The sequence below is a fragment of the Accipiter gentilis genome, chromosome 9 (assembly GCF_929443795.1).
Source record: "Accipiter gentilis chromosome 9, bAccGen1.1, whole genome shotgun sequence".
NCBI lineage: Eukaryota > Metazoa > Chordata > Aves > Accipitriformes > Accipitridae > Astur > Astur gentilis.
The window spans coordinates 29,395,196-29,412,583 of NC_064888.1; the positions used below are offsets into that span (position 1 = coordinate 29,395,196).

Below are 17,388 nucleotides of genomic sequence, written 5' to 3' on the forward strand. Positions count from 1 at the left end.
GCATGAAATGCTTGTCCATCCAGCTGTGGGGCAGATCTGTAGCCTAAAAGATTCCACACCCCACCTCACACACACACACACACACACACACACCCCGAGCTGTTTTTGAGAGATCTGTGTGAATGCATGGGCCCTGGTCAAAGGTGGTTGTGAGAAGGTTTAGTGGTAAGGCTTGTTGGACCTCTATCCCCACACAGTCATGATTGGGATCAGAGATGTTGGGGTGACTTTCCAGCCTAAGACAGGGTGCCCTGGAGCAACATCAGGATGGGAACAGTGTACTTGCCTTGTTTGGGAAACATTGGCCAGAGACAGTACTGTGTAAACCAGACTGGGGCAAAAAAATCTCTGTTCCCTGTGCTTCAGTCAATGTTTGCAAAACAGCCTGAGCAGCCGAGTGCCTGTGTGAATATGAGGCATTGTATGGGTGCTCTGCAAAGCCTTTGTACCAGAGGTGGGTAGGGCTGGAGCAGAAATGCTGTTCAGGCACGCTGGCTCTCCCCAGCCAGGATGGCACAGTTTGCCTTCCCAGAGCTGGTGGCCATTTGCAAGCCTGTCAACCAGCAGAGCCGTGCTAGCTGACGTGCATCCCACCCTGTACGAGCAAGAGTTTGAAACCTGTCATAAGACTCCCTTTAAAGCAAAGAGGGGGCTCTGGGGGCTGGAGTAGGTGGAAGGAAAGGCACATGGTCAGATAGGAGGGGAGATACTTGTGCTGCAAATTTTTTGAGAGGTTGGGGAGGGGAAATGGTGATGGGGGCAGAAACCCTCCAGAATCTGTCTGATGAAATAAACAGCACTTGGGCTGAAAACTCAGAACTTTATTTTGGCAGCTGAGGCACAGGCCACGTTATCTAACGTCCACTGCTATCCAAAACATACTGATGGGGAAATGTTTTCTTAGTGGCCTCTTGTTTTAAAAAATAATAACATGGGGCTGCCTGCCTTTGCCACGATTTTGTTTTTTCTGTGCAGGTTGCAGCGATATACATTAACTGATACTCTTTACTGTCTTACAGTTTAAACTTCCAAAGGAGTACAGCTGGCCTGAAAAGAAACTGAAAGTTTCCATCTTGCCAGATGCCGTGTTCGACAACCCGCTGCATTAGAGCTGAATTACACCCTTCTAACAACTGGGAGAGCCAAGTTACTGTCCATTACCCAGTGACTCACAGGATAATTAATGCAGTAAAAACTCTGCCTGCAAATAAAAGAGTTTGCTGCACAACCACTGCAAGCAGAAGAGGAGCTACTCAGCACCAGCCCAGACCGAACTGAGCCCTTTCCTTTATCCTTCCCAAGGCTGAGCTCTCTGGGAACAGCCTGCGTATGTGTGAGTGCGAGTGAGAAATATTTAACTATGAAAATTAGTAGTAAGAATCCTTTCTCTCTCCTAGCTACAGAACTCCCCTCTGCCTTAGCCCAGGGTGTAGACGCTCTGCACGCCTGTATTTACACATGCATTTCTGCCAGGTGTGAGCCTATAATCCATGGATTAAATGTTCTTTACGTGACTCTGGAGTCCTTTTGTTAGCCAAAATTTTACTGACTGCAGAACTGTTCTTCCATGTGCTATTTTTTTTTCTTTTCAGAAACGGAATGGTATTTCCCCTGTTTAAAGGAGGCCAAAAGCTCACATGCTTGAAGCTGAACAGATTTAAAGATGAACTTTCTAGTTCAGTCAAGAAAAACAAACCCAGATCCTCCCTGCCCTCAAATTAGGCATGTTTTAAGTGTTGGTCTTGGTGCTATTAGCCATGGTATCGCTGCAAACAGAGGCAACTTTATTCTCGCGCATCCTGTCCTTGTGCCTGAACCCCAGGGAAGGTCGCAACCTCTGGTTTTGCACAAGCAGAAGGAAGAAAGCTACCGGGGCGGGGGAGATCTCCTGTTTACAGTGTGTTTATCTTTAAAGAGATACTGTCAAGTATTTTTTCCTTGCTATTGTACAAAATTTGAGAAGCTAGAAAGGACCATTTGTTCACAGGGACAACTTCAGCAGCTCTGCAGGATCCAGGGGGCTGCTTGAAAGCGTATGAAATGGAGATCTCCGCTGCCCTGGCATAGTGGAGAGGAGTCTCAGCCTCAATAAAGCCAGCTATTCTCCCTGTTCCAGCAGGGTTGTGCCCTAGTGCAGCTCAATTTTCCCCTCTTGCCTCGCTGTGGTGGCTGTCGTTGTTGCTGACTTCCCTCCTTTCAGACAGATTTGAACTGTAAAGCATCAAAATCAGTTTGAAAAGACCCTCTCTCTAGATCTGTGTGGCTTCCTCCTTGGAGCAAAATGTCATATGCGGAGGAGACGGTCTCTGCAGGGTCAGGTTGTGTCTCTGCATCGAGATGCTGGCTCCTGTGGATATGCTGCAGCAAACCACCGCAGGCTTTGCCCCCTGCTGCTGTTGCAGGTTGTTTCTGATGCATATTCCCCAGCCTTCCTCTGCCCATTGTCTTTTGGTGACGACTCTTCACTCCTTGTCAGGGGAGATGCAGCTTTCCTTCCACCTCTTTCTGCCTACAAGATAACTTGGTGATTTATACACAATTGCTGTGTGATCATAACGCAAGTATAACAAAAGCTTTTAACACTTAACTCCCCTGATCAAACAGCAAAGTCCAGGAGGCCTCACAGTACCCCAGGGTTGGTTTTCTGTTTGTTTTCTGATTTAATTTCTTCCTGGCACAGTCAGCTTTGATGTTTTTTGCATATATTTGAGACTGGTTAATGTTGGTCAAGAAGCAGAGCTAGGAGCCACAAAGCTTTCCTTGGACTTGCTACAGAATTCCTCTGTGGCCTCAGGCAAGTCACTCAATGTGTCTCTGTGCAGAGAGGGTGATTATTGACTAGAGGGCTGTAGGACCTACCGAAGCATGCCAGGGTTTGCAGGGGAGGGCGTGCTTTGTGTACAAAGTAGTATTTGTATTATTATAATTGTTGTTATATTATAATTTAAGGCAGGCCAAATGCAGGGTCCAACACTGCTCTGCAGAACCTTCCTTTCTGCAAAGCTACGAAAGCAATTTACATGTAAATGAGTTTGTCATTTTGTCTGAACTCAGAGGATCATCTTAAAATCCTGCTGCGAAAGAACAAACTTTCAGATATCTGCATGTGACAGCCAGAGTGATTTCTGTGCTGTGGCAGACTGCATTCATCCGTGGGATCTCTTGGCCAGTTTTCATTGTCCTGGTTAGCACTAAGCATCCCTTCTGCACTGTAGATGTATATGCAGGGGACAGCGTGGGTGAGAAAGCAGCATGTAAATGTACCAGTCCAGCTTCAAAAATGACATGCCCAAGTGTCCCACCACAAGATTATGAACAAACAGATGATTGTGGCAGCTGGGAAAAGGCAAGGGCAGCAACTACAATTTTGTCCCAAAGCCATCCGCCAAGAGTAGCCCATGGGCTGCTCTTGTACGAGCTTGCTGGGGGTGCCTGCAGCAGAGCTGGCCCATTGCCATGATGCTGGCTGCTCTTCCTTGTTTCCAGATGCTAGCTCTCATTAAAAGGAGCTTAAAATCCACATCTTGGTGGAGAAGGGACATTTGGAAGGTCAATTGTTGCTGTTCCTGCAGAGATCAGCACGGGGCAGAGAGAAGTCCATCAGACCCTCTCTGGGCTCTGACACACATCTGGAAAGCTTAGGACCTCCTGCCCTATGAACTCTTTGAGCCTTTGCAGCGGGGATGCGGTGCTGTACACAGGGAAAGCACCTCCTCCAAGCTGGCTTGTGCTCCAGTTCTGCCTTTCTTATGTGTATGTTTTCCTCACCATATTTACTCTCATCAGACGCTCTGGGTTGGGTTTTCATTGACTTCAGAGGGAGCATGCTGAATGCATTTGAAAATCCACCCAGTATCCTTGTGTATGTGTATTTTTGTTCCATGTCATGTATTTATATATAGTTCTGTGTATTTGAGTTATGAGCAGGTGGCATGCCAGAAATCTCTATTTCTGAGACACTTTCTCACAGATCTTTGCTGGTAGCCAGATAACAATTGAGGAGAAGGTTTGAAGGGAAGGAAATTAAATCTTCCTATTTAGTTAAGGGGAGAAATATTAGACAAATAACTGCTAAAATAGAAATCTCTGTCTTATTGCTAGACCAACTGTAAGAGAGAAACTGGTGAAAGTCAGCCCTTAAACTCCAAGCTTGTGTCGCTGCCTCTCAACAGTTATCTAAGAATAAGAAAGTTGTGTGTTACTCAGTATTGTGAAGAGCTGTGTACCCACAGGACCTCCCCTCCCCTGATTCACATCAAGTTTGCAACCATGCCAAAGGCTTACTCATTGGCAAGTAAATGAGATTTCAAGTTTGGATGTTTTCATCTTGGGGCAAGAGGACATGCCTGTGTGTGAAGGAAATGGAAAAGAAACCATTGTATTTTAGTGAGCAAGTAGTTTGAAAAAGGGAAATGCATCAGTGTCAATAAACGCCACATTTTTTTTCTAGTCCAAACTTGCTGAGATGGTAGGTCCACTAGTGCTGATTTTTTTCTAGATTGTGTAGAAGGTCTGAAGCAGGATTGTATGAAACCAAAACCTTTGAGGCTTCTGTTGGCTAAAGATAGTAATGGAAATGAACGCAATTTAGGAGCAGCAAGTAGAGGTTTTCTCCCTCCTGGAGAAATCTTGCGATGCAGGTCGATAGGGATATTTCCAGAGATGAGGAGCCTTATGGCAGACCTGCAGAGCCTTGAAAATCCAACATGTGACAGCAGTTCTGAAACAAGAGAAGTCCCAAAAGCCAGGACTACTCTCCTTCTCAACTCGTGATTAAAAACAGAAGAAGGAATGTATAGTTTCAATATTAAAGTATGTGGGATACAATCTGAGCAGAGCAGTCAGTCTTGTAGCTGATGTGACCTACAGTGATATTTTCAGTGGCTTAGATAGGTGGTGCCTGCTGTGTATAATGTCTTTGAGGATGGTGATATATTGGTTTTACTGTACATAGATTTGCCAACAGTGATTTGAAATGATATTCTGAAGCTCTTCACTTCAAATATTCAGTTGCTCTTGGATGGCTTTTGAAATGACACCATCGGGTCATCAAATGGTCTTTGAAGAAGTGGGGGTTGTGTTGTTTTTCATCTGTGACCAGTAGAAATATTTAGGGGGTGTAGCTTTAAAAAAAAAAAACACTTGAAAGCGATGCTTGGCTTGGAGGGGGCAGATTGCTGGGGAGAGGTTGTGCGGTGGGGGAGCAAGTTAGCAGGCTCCCTCCTGCACCCACAGCTCCGGCTTGTTCAAGGCAGTGCAGTCATTATGCATCTCGGACACTGCAATGGGAGCTAACGTGGGTGCAGGGAAGTTAGAAACCAAAGTGAGAATCATCAAGGCCTCGGCACAGCATTGGGGGCCTGCAGGCAAGTCCTTGTTTCTGTGCCAGGACCCACTGAGGTCCTGCATCGGTGCAAGGAGCCAGCCATGGACATCCTACTGCATGTTCACGCTCTGGCCTGTACCCACCGCTGATGGCAGAGACTGTAAATGGCTGCGTTAGCCGCATCTGAGGTTGAGTCAAAGATGGGGAGTGGCAATGTGGCTGCTTCAGTCTCCTTTGTTATTCTGTTTAGTGTGAGGTGGGGAGCGGAGCTCATGCTCCGCTGCCCCTCATGAGAACCTCCAGGCTGGTCACTGAGCGAGCTTTATTGCTCACCCACCGTCCGCTCCCTTCATCAAATGTCCCCCCAGCTCCTCACAAAAACCTTTCTCAGATGCTTCACTGGAAAATGTTTGGCTGACTGCATGCTTCGCAGGACGCAGTGTTAGACGACAGGTCAGCATGGGATCATGGCTGCTCGGCTGTTTATCTGTCCTGATGACTACTCCCTCCTCCTAGGTAGGCATGTAGAGTCCATGACCCATTTTGCCGGCTTCTATCTGGCTGGGGCAAGGCAGTGTCATGTCAGGTGGGGAGAAATGGTCTGCAGACCTTCAGGTCAGAGGAAACCCTTAGACCTGTGTGTCTGATTGTCCCCTAGCCCAGGGCACAGCCTTGCACCCTGTGGCTCTGCTGTATGAAGTCTTGGGCTTCAGCTCCTACAACATCACAGCCAGGTGAGGAGAGGGTCCAGCAACATGAGAGCCCTTCTGCCTCCCGGGGATTGGTCCTCTACGTGACTGCCCTCCATTTAGAGTGTATGTTGTGCCTTAATTCTCCCTGTGAGTGAAGCTGTGAGGGCAGATGAATTGTCGAGCAACCAGGAATCCCTTTCTTGTGCATCTGTCCCTATCGATAAATGCCAGCCTGTGCAGCAGCCAAACTGTATCCAAAACAATCTTGAAATGCACATTTGCCAGTGGGGTTCACCTCCCAAGATTTTAAAGCTGGATTTAGGTCTCTGGGACCGTGGCAGTTTTTAAGGAGCTCTGTAGCAACCTACTATTTTTATAACATTTTTTCTGTTGTGTAGTGTCTGCTTCTTCTCTTTTCTTTTTTAAAAAAAAAAAACTTGTGTTCTACATGAGTCCAAAATTTCAAATGGAGAGTAAGCCTGAGGTTGCAAATGTGTTTTAAACCCGGCCCTGCATTGACCTGTCTCTCTCAGGCAGTGAACCTGTCGTGTGTCGTGCTTCACCACCTCTTCATTTCTACCATGATTCTGTTTCCCCTAAAATGGCTGACAGACCATAAAATCATCATAAGCGGCACATCAGTTCAGAGACATCATTTCTAGTCTGCCGTGAAGGTAGCCCCTTCCCTTTCCCTCGCTGAAAGACCACGGCATCATTCACCGTTCAGCTCATAGGGCCCTGATAGCAGGAGAGGAACATCAGCTCAGAAAGGGCTGCACGTGGCAGATGTGGCTGGCCAGTGCCTGGCTGTTTTTAAACTGTCCTGACGATGTGTCTCCCCTCTTTAAAAAGAGGAAGAGAGAGGAAAAAAACCCCAATCTCGAAAAGCCAGAGGAAAATTTCCAGCCGATTGTTGAGTTTTGCAAACACTGGTCTTTTCTCTCGCCCTCTCTCTCCACTCCCGGCGAGGCTGGAGATGAAAATGGCTCCTTTGTTCCTTTCCCTGGGGCCCAACTGCAGCGAAAGTGCGGCTCCGGAAACCCTCTGCTGCACGAGCGGCGAGGGTGGGAGGGACCGAGCTGTCGCCGTGTGCGGTAGGTCCTACATAAATACGGCATGTGTTGACAATGCCGCGGGCAGGATGGGCGCAGAAGGACTTTGCCGTGCTGGCAACGAAGCTCCTGCGCCGTTCCTCCTGCGGCAGCAAGCGGGCTGCGAAACCCGCGGGGGGCAGAGGAAGGGGAGGCGGGTGTGAGTGGCCGTGTCATCCCAGCAGTGACTGATCACGGGCCGGGGGGCTCTGGGCCCTTTTGTTCTTGGCTTTTGGCTTTCCCCAAAGTGGCAATTTGCAGCCCCATGGAAGCAGACAGCATCCCGATGGGGGCTTGTACTGGTGCCCTGGCCCCTGCGCTGGGATGCTCCCTGCACCCATCCAGCCCTGGTGTCCCAGTGCTCCGTGTTTGGCCACGGTCATGCTCCAAACCCAAGTTTAGTCATTCAAAACCCTTCTCTCATCCAGCCCAGGTTGGACACGCTGGCTTTTCCCTTTTTTTAAAGGGATGGATGCTTTTTCTGCTCACTGGGGATGCTACTCGTTTTGTATGCTGGACGGTTTCTGCAAAACCTAGAGCAAAGGCAAGCTTCCCAGGGTGGGGGACACGTGGGGCAACCGGGACCGCAGCGAACCCTGACTGCTGGGGCTGCCCTCGCAGCCCGGAGGTGAACCTTTCTGTAGTTCAGCCGTGTGTGTGTGCGAGTGTGTGCGGTCTGCGTGCGCAGGGTTGTGTCGAGCGAGGAGCCCGAGGATGCTACCGACGGGGCTGGAAGGAGCCCGCGTTTCTGCAGCCGGTGTATCAGTACCTTGTAGATGGCCTTTCTTCCCCCTCCCCTCCTCCTTTTTTTTTATAAAAGACAAAAAACAAATGGAAAGCTAAACTAGCAGAGGTTTTTAAATATTTTATATTAGTTTCTAATGTAAATTCTTACATTGTTATTGCAGTGCTGGGTGTGTTTCGCCTGCACGTGACTTTTTGTAATATTTTTGTGAATCACTAAACGTTTTTTTCCTCTCGTGTATTCTAAGTGCATTAAACGTATTTGCAGAATTGTCAGTGTCCTTCTCTGCGGGTGACTCGGCAGGACCGCCTGCCTCTTGCTCAGCCCCGCAGCTGCCTCGGCAGCCCCTTCTCCTCCTCGTTGGCACCTTCTCCCCCTGGCCCTGGGGGAGCAGGGTCTGTCACCCAGACCTCCCGAGTGCAAGTGTGGGAGAGAAAGGGATCTTCCTTTTCCCAAAAAAACTCAGCAAAATGACTGGTCCCGGGCCCTGCCAGGTGCAGGATCCTCCACAAGCATCTGCCGGCGAAACCCCTTGAGCCAAGGCAGCCCAAGCGCCCTGACAGCTGGGGTTTTCCATGCCATTAGGACAAGCTGGGATGGGGAGCGCTTGCACGTGGGTCTGAGGACGCGGCCGGTCAGCCGAGGGATGGCAACCTCGTCTGCCGGCACGGGAAGGAGGGAGCCGGGGTGAGTGCCGGGTCAGGTCCACGCTCCCGTCCTCTGCCAAGTGCCTCTTGGCTTCAGCGGGATTTGCGGGGGTGTGGATGTGCACACGGAGACCGAATATGTTGGAGAAGAGACACAGCAAACACTTATGAAAAATTATTACTGAGCTAATGTTGCAATGATTTCCCAGTAACGCAGAACGATTTTGCAGTAATCTTTTTACACTCCTCGGTAATAAATTCCTTTAAGGTCAGAGAGAGGAAGAGTGGAATATCTGGGGGGGGAAGGGAGATCACTGTGCGCAGAGGAAGGGTGACAGGGAAGGGAAAGGATGCGTGGGGAGCCAAAATCCAGCTTTGGCCAGGTTTTGCAGTTGCTCTTCAGGGGTGTTATCTCATCCCTCCCTGCATCGAAAAAGGAGCAGTCAGCGGAAAGCGTTCCTGCAAGGATTTGCTTTCTTTTGAAGTTTGGGGTGAAAACCATCCTTTCCCAAAGAAGCTCTCCTGCAGCCGCATCCAGACAGGAACTGTCCCAGCCCCAAGGCAAAGCAGCAGGATCTCCAAGCACCATTGGTGCAGAGAAACCCATGCTGAAGGGAACGTGGCCGTATCTTGGCCGAGTTTAATCACATCACTTGAGGAAAACTTGCTGGTCAACTGAGATTCCCAGCGAGGTTATTTACCCGGGTGGGGACAGGGGGGACAAGAGGCTGCCTGCAGCTGCTCCCCTGGCCTGAGACCCTCCGTGCCTCTCGCCTTCCCAGGCCTCGAAGCATTTGCAAGCACCGGCCTGCCCTGCTAGGACATCCCAGCAAGGACAGCAGAGCCAGGACTGGCTAGGGATGCTGCTGCTCACGCAGTGCTGGGAACCCTCCCCACTGGCCACTCGGTTAATTTAATTAATGAATTAAATGATCCACTTTCACCATCCCTGCGGTGGCCGGGCAGCACCCCCTTTGCAGTGGCGCATCCCAGCTGATCCCTCTGTTCAGACCCAAATCCGGAGAGGACCAGGTGTCCCTGGGGACTACAGCACAGCGGAGTGCCCCTCTCCCACCAGCACCCTTCACCCCAAGCCCCACCACCGGCACAGCCATGCCTGGCCCGGGCAGCCTCACCACTCTGCCTCCACCCCAGTTGAAAGCACCTTCGGGCAGTGAATTTAATTAAGGTTTCTGAAAAGCGGTGTCTGGGAGCCCCTCCTGGATCTGCGGCTCTGAACTTCATTAGGAGCGGTTTGTTGCTAATAATGCCGGCAGCTTCTCTAATTAATAATGGAAGGACTGCGAGCAGATGCCAAGCCAGGAGAGGGAAGGGATTTGTTTGTTTATTTCTCTCCTCTGGTTTTTGGTTGGGGTTTTTTTGGAGTGCAGAGGGAGGGCTGGGGCTTGTTTCCCATCTGAAAAGTGAACAGCAGTGCCTGGGAACCTCGATGGGGAAGAGGGTGCACCTGCAAGGCAGGAGGGGGAGACGGGATGGGATGGGAGATGGATCCCCACAGGGTGGGATGAGGGGGCAGCCCCATGGCAAGGGGCTCCCGCTCCGACGGTGCTCCCTGCCTGCTCAGGGCAGAGCCAATGTGGCCACTGGTTGTGCTGGACTTGGGCACCCAGGGATGGTCCTGACACCCAAACCCCCTCCCATAGCATCAGCCCCACAGCATGTCCCTTCCCACGGCTCGTCCCACATCCCACGACACGTCGTCCCCCAGCCCATGTTGGGATGGTGCAGCCATGGGAGGGAGGGGTTCCCCATGCTTCAGCCCACCTGGACCGCAAGGATGTGTCACGCAGCACCCAGAAACATGGGCTTGGGGAGGATCAGCATACCAGGTCCCTTTGGATTTTTCTTTTCCCCCTCTTTTTGCCTCCTTTCTCTCCTGCTTGCTTTTTCGCCGAGCCGGCATTCATGGCACAGCCAGACGCAGCAGCACCTCGGTGCGGAGGAAAGACTCCCAGCACATCCCAGTGCACAGGACCTGACGCATTAACACCCCACACTTCTGGGGGCCCTGTGGCCAAGACTTAACTGGAGAGGGGCCTGAAGCAGCTAGGTTGGGCCAGGTCCTGCTGCCTCCCCCTGGCATGGGACGAGCAACCCCAGCCCCACAGCCAAGCCTCGGGGACAGCGGGGAGCCAGCAAGCATCTTCATCCCACTGCAAGCCACAGCCTCAATGTCCAGCGCAGGAAACCGGGACCCAGCAGGGGTGGGAGAAGCATTGTAGCAAAGCCCCTGCATGCTCCAGCTCCCTGTCTAGGAGCCCACAGCATGCCCAAAAGCTCCAGCTTCTCCAAACAGCTTTCGGAGCAACTGTTCCCACTGTCAGGCAGAGTTCACACTGGAGAAAAAAATGGCCTTATCTTGCCCTGATGCCTCATTGCTCATGCTAATTGAAGCAGCGGATGAGACGGGCCACGGCAGCACGGCCTCAGTGCGGGCTCTGTCCCCTTGGTCCCCCCACTGCTCACCTGCAGTAGGGATGCCCTGGCTGCAAGCGCGTTTCAGGCAGAAGCCATAGCTGCAGCAGCTTTCCAAAAAAGCATAGTTCAGGTTTGGTTTGGTTTTTCCAAGGGGAAAAGAATTTTTCATGCCCTTTCCCATCCTCCATGTTTCCTCACACTTTCCACGCTCTGCCCACAAATAATCCGCTGGAGGAGAGCAAGCAAGGCTGCCCCGTGCCGGAGATGCTCCTGCTGCCAGAGATGGGGTACCCACTCCGGAGGGGCTGGGGAGCAGGGAGAAAAGGAGAAAGCATGGTTAAATATTAAAAAACCTCCAGGAGTGGCCAAGGCCAAGGCGACCAGGAAGAGCCAGTTTCTCACCCAGGCTGGGATCATCCCTGTCTGCTTAATGCACAAATCCCTTCTCTGGCTCTTAAAAACGCTGGAGCAAGCACAGGACTGCAGCACCTCATACTCCCCGCTTGTTTTTTGGACAGGAAAATTATCCAAAGCATCTGGCAAAAGGGGAAAAATAAAGGCAAAAAGGGCTCAGAAGCAGGGGGGCTGGCAGGGCCGCCCGGCGGGGAGCATCCCGGGGGCGTAGGGCAGCGTGGCAGCCTGCCTGGCCCCGGTACAGGCAGCCGAACAATAACACGAGGCGTCAGGAACACGCTCGGTGGTGGGAATCCCAGTCCTTGCCTTAAAAGGAGATTTCGGGGGATGCTTTTATTGGAAAATTGTTTTCTGATTATTCAGCTTATTGAGAGTTTTATTTCATTATTTGCAACATGACGCGAGGGGGGCTTCGGCTACGCATGAACAGAGACAGCCAAGGATGTTTCCGTGGATTTCCAGGCCAGAAGAGCTCATTAAATCATGCCATTTGACCTCCCGTGTTCACAGGCTGGAGAATTTCACCCAATTCCTCTCACACTGAGCCCAATACCTTGTGGTTTTGATTCAAGCGAGCAGTCCAGGACAACATCCTTTCTCAGCTCAATGACTTCAAGAGAGGAAGAATCTGCCACTGACTTCCCTCTGCTGTTTGGCCTGGTGGGAAAAAAAACCTGCACCCATGAGAGCAACACCCTGCTGCTGACTTATTTCTGATGCGTTGGCATTCTGCTTGCTTTGAACCTTTTTCAGATGAAGGGGGATGCCCACATCGCCCCTTGGCCAGCGCCTCCCATGCAGATGTGCTTTCTGAGCCACATGGATTAATACAGATAAATAGCAGGATCCCTCCCAGTCTGCCATTAGCGAGCAGCTCAAGAGTTAATAAACTTTGAACAGATGTGACCAACATGTCAAGACACGAGAAGTACGTGGTATGGATGTTTATAAGTACATCGACAGAAGGCATTCATAAAAGGTTATAAACCGTGGTAATAAGCAACCCATCAACTTGTTTGGACTCTAACACTTGATTAACCATTTATTAAAAGGTGCAGTAATCATTTATAAGCCATAAGTGGGACCGAATGTAAAGTACGACTCTTTATGTTAATAGATGCCTCAAGAATTTCCTCTCCCTCCATGTCGTGTTTTGAGTGGTTAAAGGCTAACCCTGGCCGCTGGGTACCCCAGCCCCTCCTTTGTGGCATGCAGGGGCCAGATTGACTCCGAGAGCCTCCATGGAGGGGGCGCAGGTGCCCCCACCCCAGGTTTGGCAGTGCCCTGGGATTTTGCTCATGGGGAGCCCTGGGTTTATTTTGGCTGGGCTCCGGGTGACCTCCACCAGCACCTGAGCATCCCTCTGGAGACCCCGGGAGGGACCTGGCCGGGGGGTTCGGGGCCACCCCAGCAGCAAGGAGGGACAGGCAGAGAGGCGTTTGCTGCCCAGCGGTGCAGTCAGGAGCACCAGATGGTGGGCAGCCAGGGAAGCCTGGCAGCTCCCCGGGGAGAGGAGGTTCCATCGGTGGCTGTGCAGGCAGGAGGAGCTCAGGCACTTCTCCCAGGCTTTCCTGGCACAGCCCAGCACCAGCCCTGCTGCCTACAGGTCCCCATCAGACCCCAAGGAAGGGCTGTGCAGGTACAGTAGGCACCAAGTTCTGAGCTGAGTGGGGGGGGATCAGAGACCAGGTATTGCAGAGGCTTTAACACCACCTGCCTGGTGTCCCTGGTGCCCTGGGGTGGCCGGGGGAAGGAGCAGAGCACAGGGAGAGGAGGTAACCTGCTCCCTGCATCCCCCTGCACATGAGTCAATCCAAGCCCCAAGCTGTCGACGCACTGGGATGGGACGGAAACGCCTCCAGTGCGAAGGCAGCTTCATCCTTCTGTCAACAGGACCCTCCTCTTTTGTTTGCCATCACACTCCTACCCCCAGAGAGACCATGTTTTCTTTTCTGGTGTCTTAATGAGACCTAAACCCATAATTGCTCCCATTACACAACCAGGAGTGACAGTTTATTAGCAATACTTCCTGACCTAATTTACACTGATACCCTCGTGCTCTTCCCTTTACTCTGGGCAAACAGTCCTTTAGGCTTTCGGAGAAGAAGGAGAGACCCGGCAGTGGGGGATGCGTGGACAGCCCCTGCCCTCGCCCTGCCTCAGTTTTCCCCGGCTGCACCAGGCCAGGTCTCGGCGGTACTGCTGGACTTGGGGGGCTGTGGGTTTGAGGGTCGCATGGGGCACAGCGGCGCAGATGCTCTGCCCTTCAAAGGAAAGCTCGGTAGCTGCCTGGTGGGGGGCTTTTTAGCATGCGTGTGGCATTGGGTCATTTGGCTGTAGCTGGCTTTAATTGCAGGGAGCATGCAGGAAGAGGAAGGCTGAGAACTTGCTCTGGAGTGAAGATGGCAAAGGTTACACCTCGGCCCAGGTGGGGGCCACAGGGGTCTTCTGGTGGGAGGGCGGCTGAACCAAACCGCAGATGGGAACGGAGGTGGTGGGATCGTACACTGCTCCCACCCTCAGTCTCTCATGATCGGTCTGGGGCCGGCAACTTCATGTCCCCAAACTCGTTGGTGGGCTGGCAGCACCGAGGAGCTACATCTTTGCCCCGGGGAGATGCCCAGCTATGGTGCGGGATGCTGTGCCAGAGCTTGATGCACTGGGCAAAGGGCTGGTGCAGCGGGAGAAACAGGGCCACCAGTAGCCACAGGCTTGGGACAAAGGGATGCTGCCTTCTGCCTTGGATTTGCAGGCAGCGAGGGGTGCATGTACACCCCAGCGAGGGGACAGAGGCATGGTGAAACAAGAGCCCCGGGGCAGGAGGGCTTGCACCGCTGCCCAGGAGGCTGTAAATCCTGGCCTTGCAGCGACAACACAGACCAGGTGGGAAATCCCTCAAAAAGTGACTACCTGCATGACAGCCTGGGCTTAGGGCAGCACCAGCCTGGATGGGGCTGTGGGAGCAACCGGAGGGATTTGCTCCCAGCATCACCTTCCCCTGCCCTGACCCACGGTGGGAGATGCACCATGTGGGGGTCTGCCAGCATTTGCTAGCATCCCTTCCTGACCCCGTTAAGACAAATGAGTTACTTTTAACCCCAGCCAGTACATTTTTCAGGGCACAGTGGTGAGGCTGCCCTGGAGCGGTGCCGAGGAACAAGAAACGCTGGGCAAACCCCAGGGCTGGTGGCTGCCTCGGACGCTCATACCATCCATCCTCTGTTAAAGGCTGCCTGCTGGCAGCCCGGCTCCAGCAGCACCTCTCCGACTGGCAGCAGAGGGTAAAATTAGACCGACCGAGCTGCATTTTTTTCCCCTCGGCCGCCCAGCAAACTTTTACGGCTCTTCTGCCGGGTCCCGTCCTGTCTCGGGGGAAGCAGCCGCCCCAGCAGGGGGAAGAGTGGAGGAGCCCGTCTGGCCGCCAGTCTCCCTCGTGCTCAAAAAAAAAAAGAAAAAAATGAAAATTGTGCTGGGTTTTTTGTTTGGTTGGGGTTTTTTTTATATATATATATGGAGGTTTTGTGGCTTTGACGCAGTTTCCTGAAAATCCTGCCTCATCCTGCCAGGGGCTGAGTGAATGCACATCCCAGCCCTCGGCGGTGGGGGAGAGAAGGAGGAGAAGCCAGGGAGGGAGAGAAGAAAGCCTTTGCCAAACTGGCCTGACCAGAATGTGACACAAGAGCAGGAAATGAGTCACGCCGGCAGGGCAGCTGCTCCCAGGCATTTGCATAGAAAGAAGCCCCACCAGGCCGGGAACCGCACCAGTCCTCGGCCGGCTCTCCATGCTCCAGCCCCACAGCCGCTGGACCCACTGCTGTGCTTGCGGGCACCCATTGGCACCCTGAGGCTGGCCGAGGCAGCAAGCCCTGGAGCATCACCCCTGTCCCACGGCTGGCTGTGCAACCCTGGATTTGGCCATTCAACCTCAGACTGGGTCGTTCCACCCTGGATTTGCCCCGGGACAAAGTGGAGCTCCCCTCCATCACACCCCCATGCAGTCTCCCTTGGCCAGCCCTCAATATCTGCTTTGCCCCATGCTTTAGACTTGAGGAGGAAGGGAGAAAGCCCAGTATTTTTGCTCCAAGAGGAGCCCCAGTTGTGCATCCATTGCACAGAGGCAAAGCTCTCCCAAGGGTCCAACAGGGGCATCACCAGCATCTGCATCCAGCACACCATCCCAGCTGCCAGTGTTGGATGTGGGTGTTGCGGGATCCCAGTGCTTGGGTGGTTGGGGCAGGGAACCTGCTTTGTGTGCTGCGGGGACCAGGCTGCACACCTGGCTCCTGGTCCCTTTTTATTAATCATAGAGGACAGGAGGTTTCCCCTGCAGATGCACCATGCACACATATGTCCATCTTCCCCCAGCAGGTACCGGGTTGCGAGGATGCCAGAGCAGGCAGGTGACAGTGTGGAACGGATGAGTGTGACACCGCAGCAAGGACGTGCATGGGATGGCCAGGCACAAGCGGTACGTGGTGGCGGCGTGCCCTGGGCTGGGGCAGGGGGTGACCGGCTGTGGGGATCTCTGTGTCTTGCCTCCTCCATGGGGTTGTTTCCCTCCTCCTCCACCCCAGCCAGGAACGGGGGATGACCACAAGCAGACAGATTTAGTGCTGCAAACCAGGCTATTGCCACACTCCACGCTCCTTAAATCCTTAAACCCAGTCTTAAAATTTCCGCGAAAGCCTTCAACACATTAATCACATGGAGCAGGATAGAGGGAGCTTTCTCCATTGCCCTAAGCCACCTCACTGGGCTTACATGGAAGAGGGACAGGAGGGCAGTGATGGCTTCTCTCTGGCTCATTAATTGAGTTATAAATGACCCAAGAAGCACATCACTTTGTATTACTTTCAGAGGGCTCAAGGCTGCTGGGCAAGGTGCAGGGCTGGGTGCTGGAGCCCTCAGGAGCATCCCAGGGATGGGGTGGTGGCAGGCAGGAAAGCTGTCACTTTAACAGCCAACCGCTCTGTAAATCTGCAGAACACCCTCCCTCTCCCATCAGCTCAGTGGGATCCACAGCCCTAAATAGCAAACAGAGTTTCTGTACGTCTGCGAGCTGGTTAAACATCGCTTGAGTCTGCCTGGGAAAGCAGAGGCAGGTCCTCGATGCCAGCTGCCAGGCACAGCCCTGCTCGTCCCCTGCCTGCAGTGACGAAGGCGCCTCGGCTCTGCGGACCAGCCGGCACACCCCTGCTCCCCAGGGATGAGGTCCCTCTGCACCAGGCGATGCCACTTCAATGCCAGACCCTGGTGACAAGTGCCCGAGCATCCAGGCTCTGCAGGGTGTGGGGCGATGCTCCGCTGGCCCTTTGTGGGTGGGTACCCGCAGCCCAGTTAGTGCTAATGGGGCCTCAGCAGGGATGCTGACACTTTACCAGGGAGCCTGGTGGGGGCCATGGTCTCCCCAGGGCGGGGCTAAGGGCTGCCAAAGCAAGACCACCAGCGAAGGGGAACGATGGCCCGGCAGCAGCTGGGAAAACCGAGGCTTGGGAGGCTGAGGTATGCACACCAGAACTCAGCTAAAAACCACCTCTGTGGCCCCTCGGCGCGGGCTGGGGCACCCACAGAGGGCTGGATCCTTGTGGAAGAGAGCCCAAAGCGCGGGCAGGCTTTCTGCAGCTTGCTGCTGCAGGTGACCACCAGCCACCCATCACTGGCAGGAGGGTGTTTGGGAGGTGCATGGGCAGGGAGTCCCTGCCTACAGCCCCCTCCGAGGCAGCTCCTGCTGGCTGTGGAAGGGTTGTGACGCCCAGCCTGGCTTTGGGGCTTCCCTTGCCAAGGGGGTTTCTCCAGGCTGGGCAGGGAGATGGCATCATCCAGACGCTAGTGTGACGTCAGCAGGGCCAGTGCCGGTCCTAGGGCAGCGGGATTCCCAGCCGAGAGCAGGACGCATCTTTCAGCTTGGCTCAGCCCCATCCCATCCACCTTCCACTTTTAAATCCTGCTAAATACCAGGCAGCTTCTCCAGCTCACCCGCAGCAGAGGGTACGGGGGGGGCCCGGAGCAGCCCCTGAAGAAGAGCCTTGCCCTG

At 53.1% G+C, this 17,388-nt stretch overlaps 1 protein-coding gene across 2 annotated transcripts in view; it reads left to right on the forward strand.

Moving 5' to 3' along the window:
- Window positions 1-8,123, forward strand: part of SUFU (SUFU negative regulator of hedgehog signaling) — a 99,591-nt gene extending 91,468 nt beyond the window's left edge. For both annotated transcript variants that reach the window (XM_049810651.1, XM_049810652.1), the window contains exon 12: window positions 1,020-8,123. In XM_049810651.1, coding sequence (XP_049666608.1) covers window positions 1,020-1,109 — 90 coding nt within the window. In that variant the 3' untranslated portion in view covers window positions 1,110-8,123. The remainder of the gene's footprint in view (window positions 1-1,019) is intronic.
- Window positions 8,124-17,388: the final 9,265 nt, after the last annotated feature.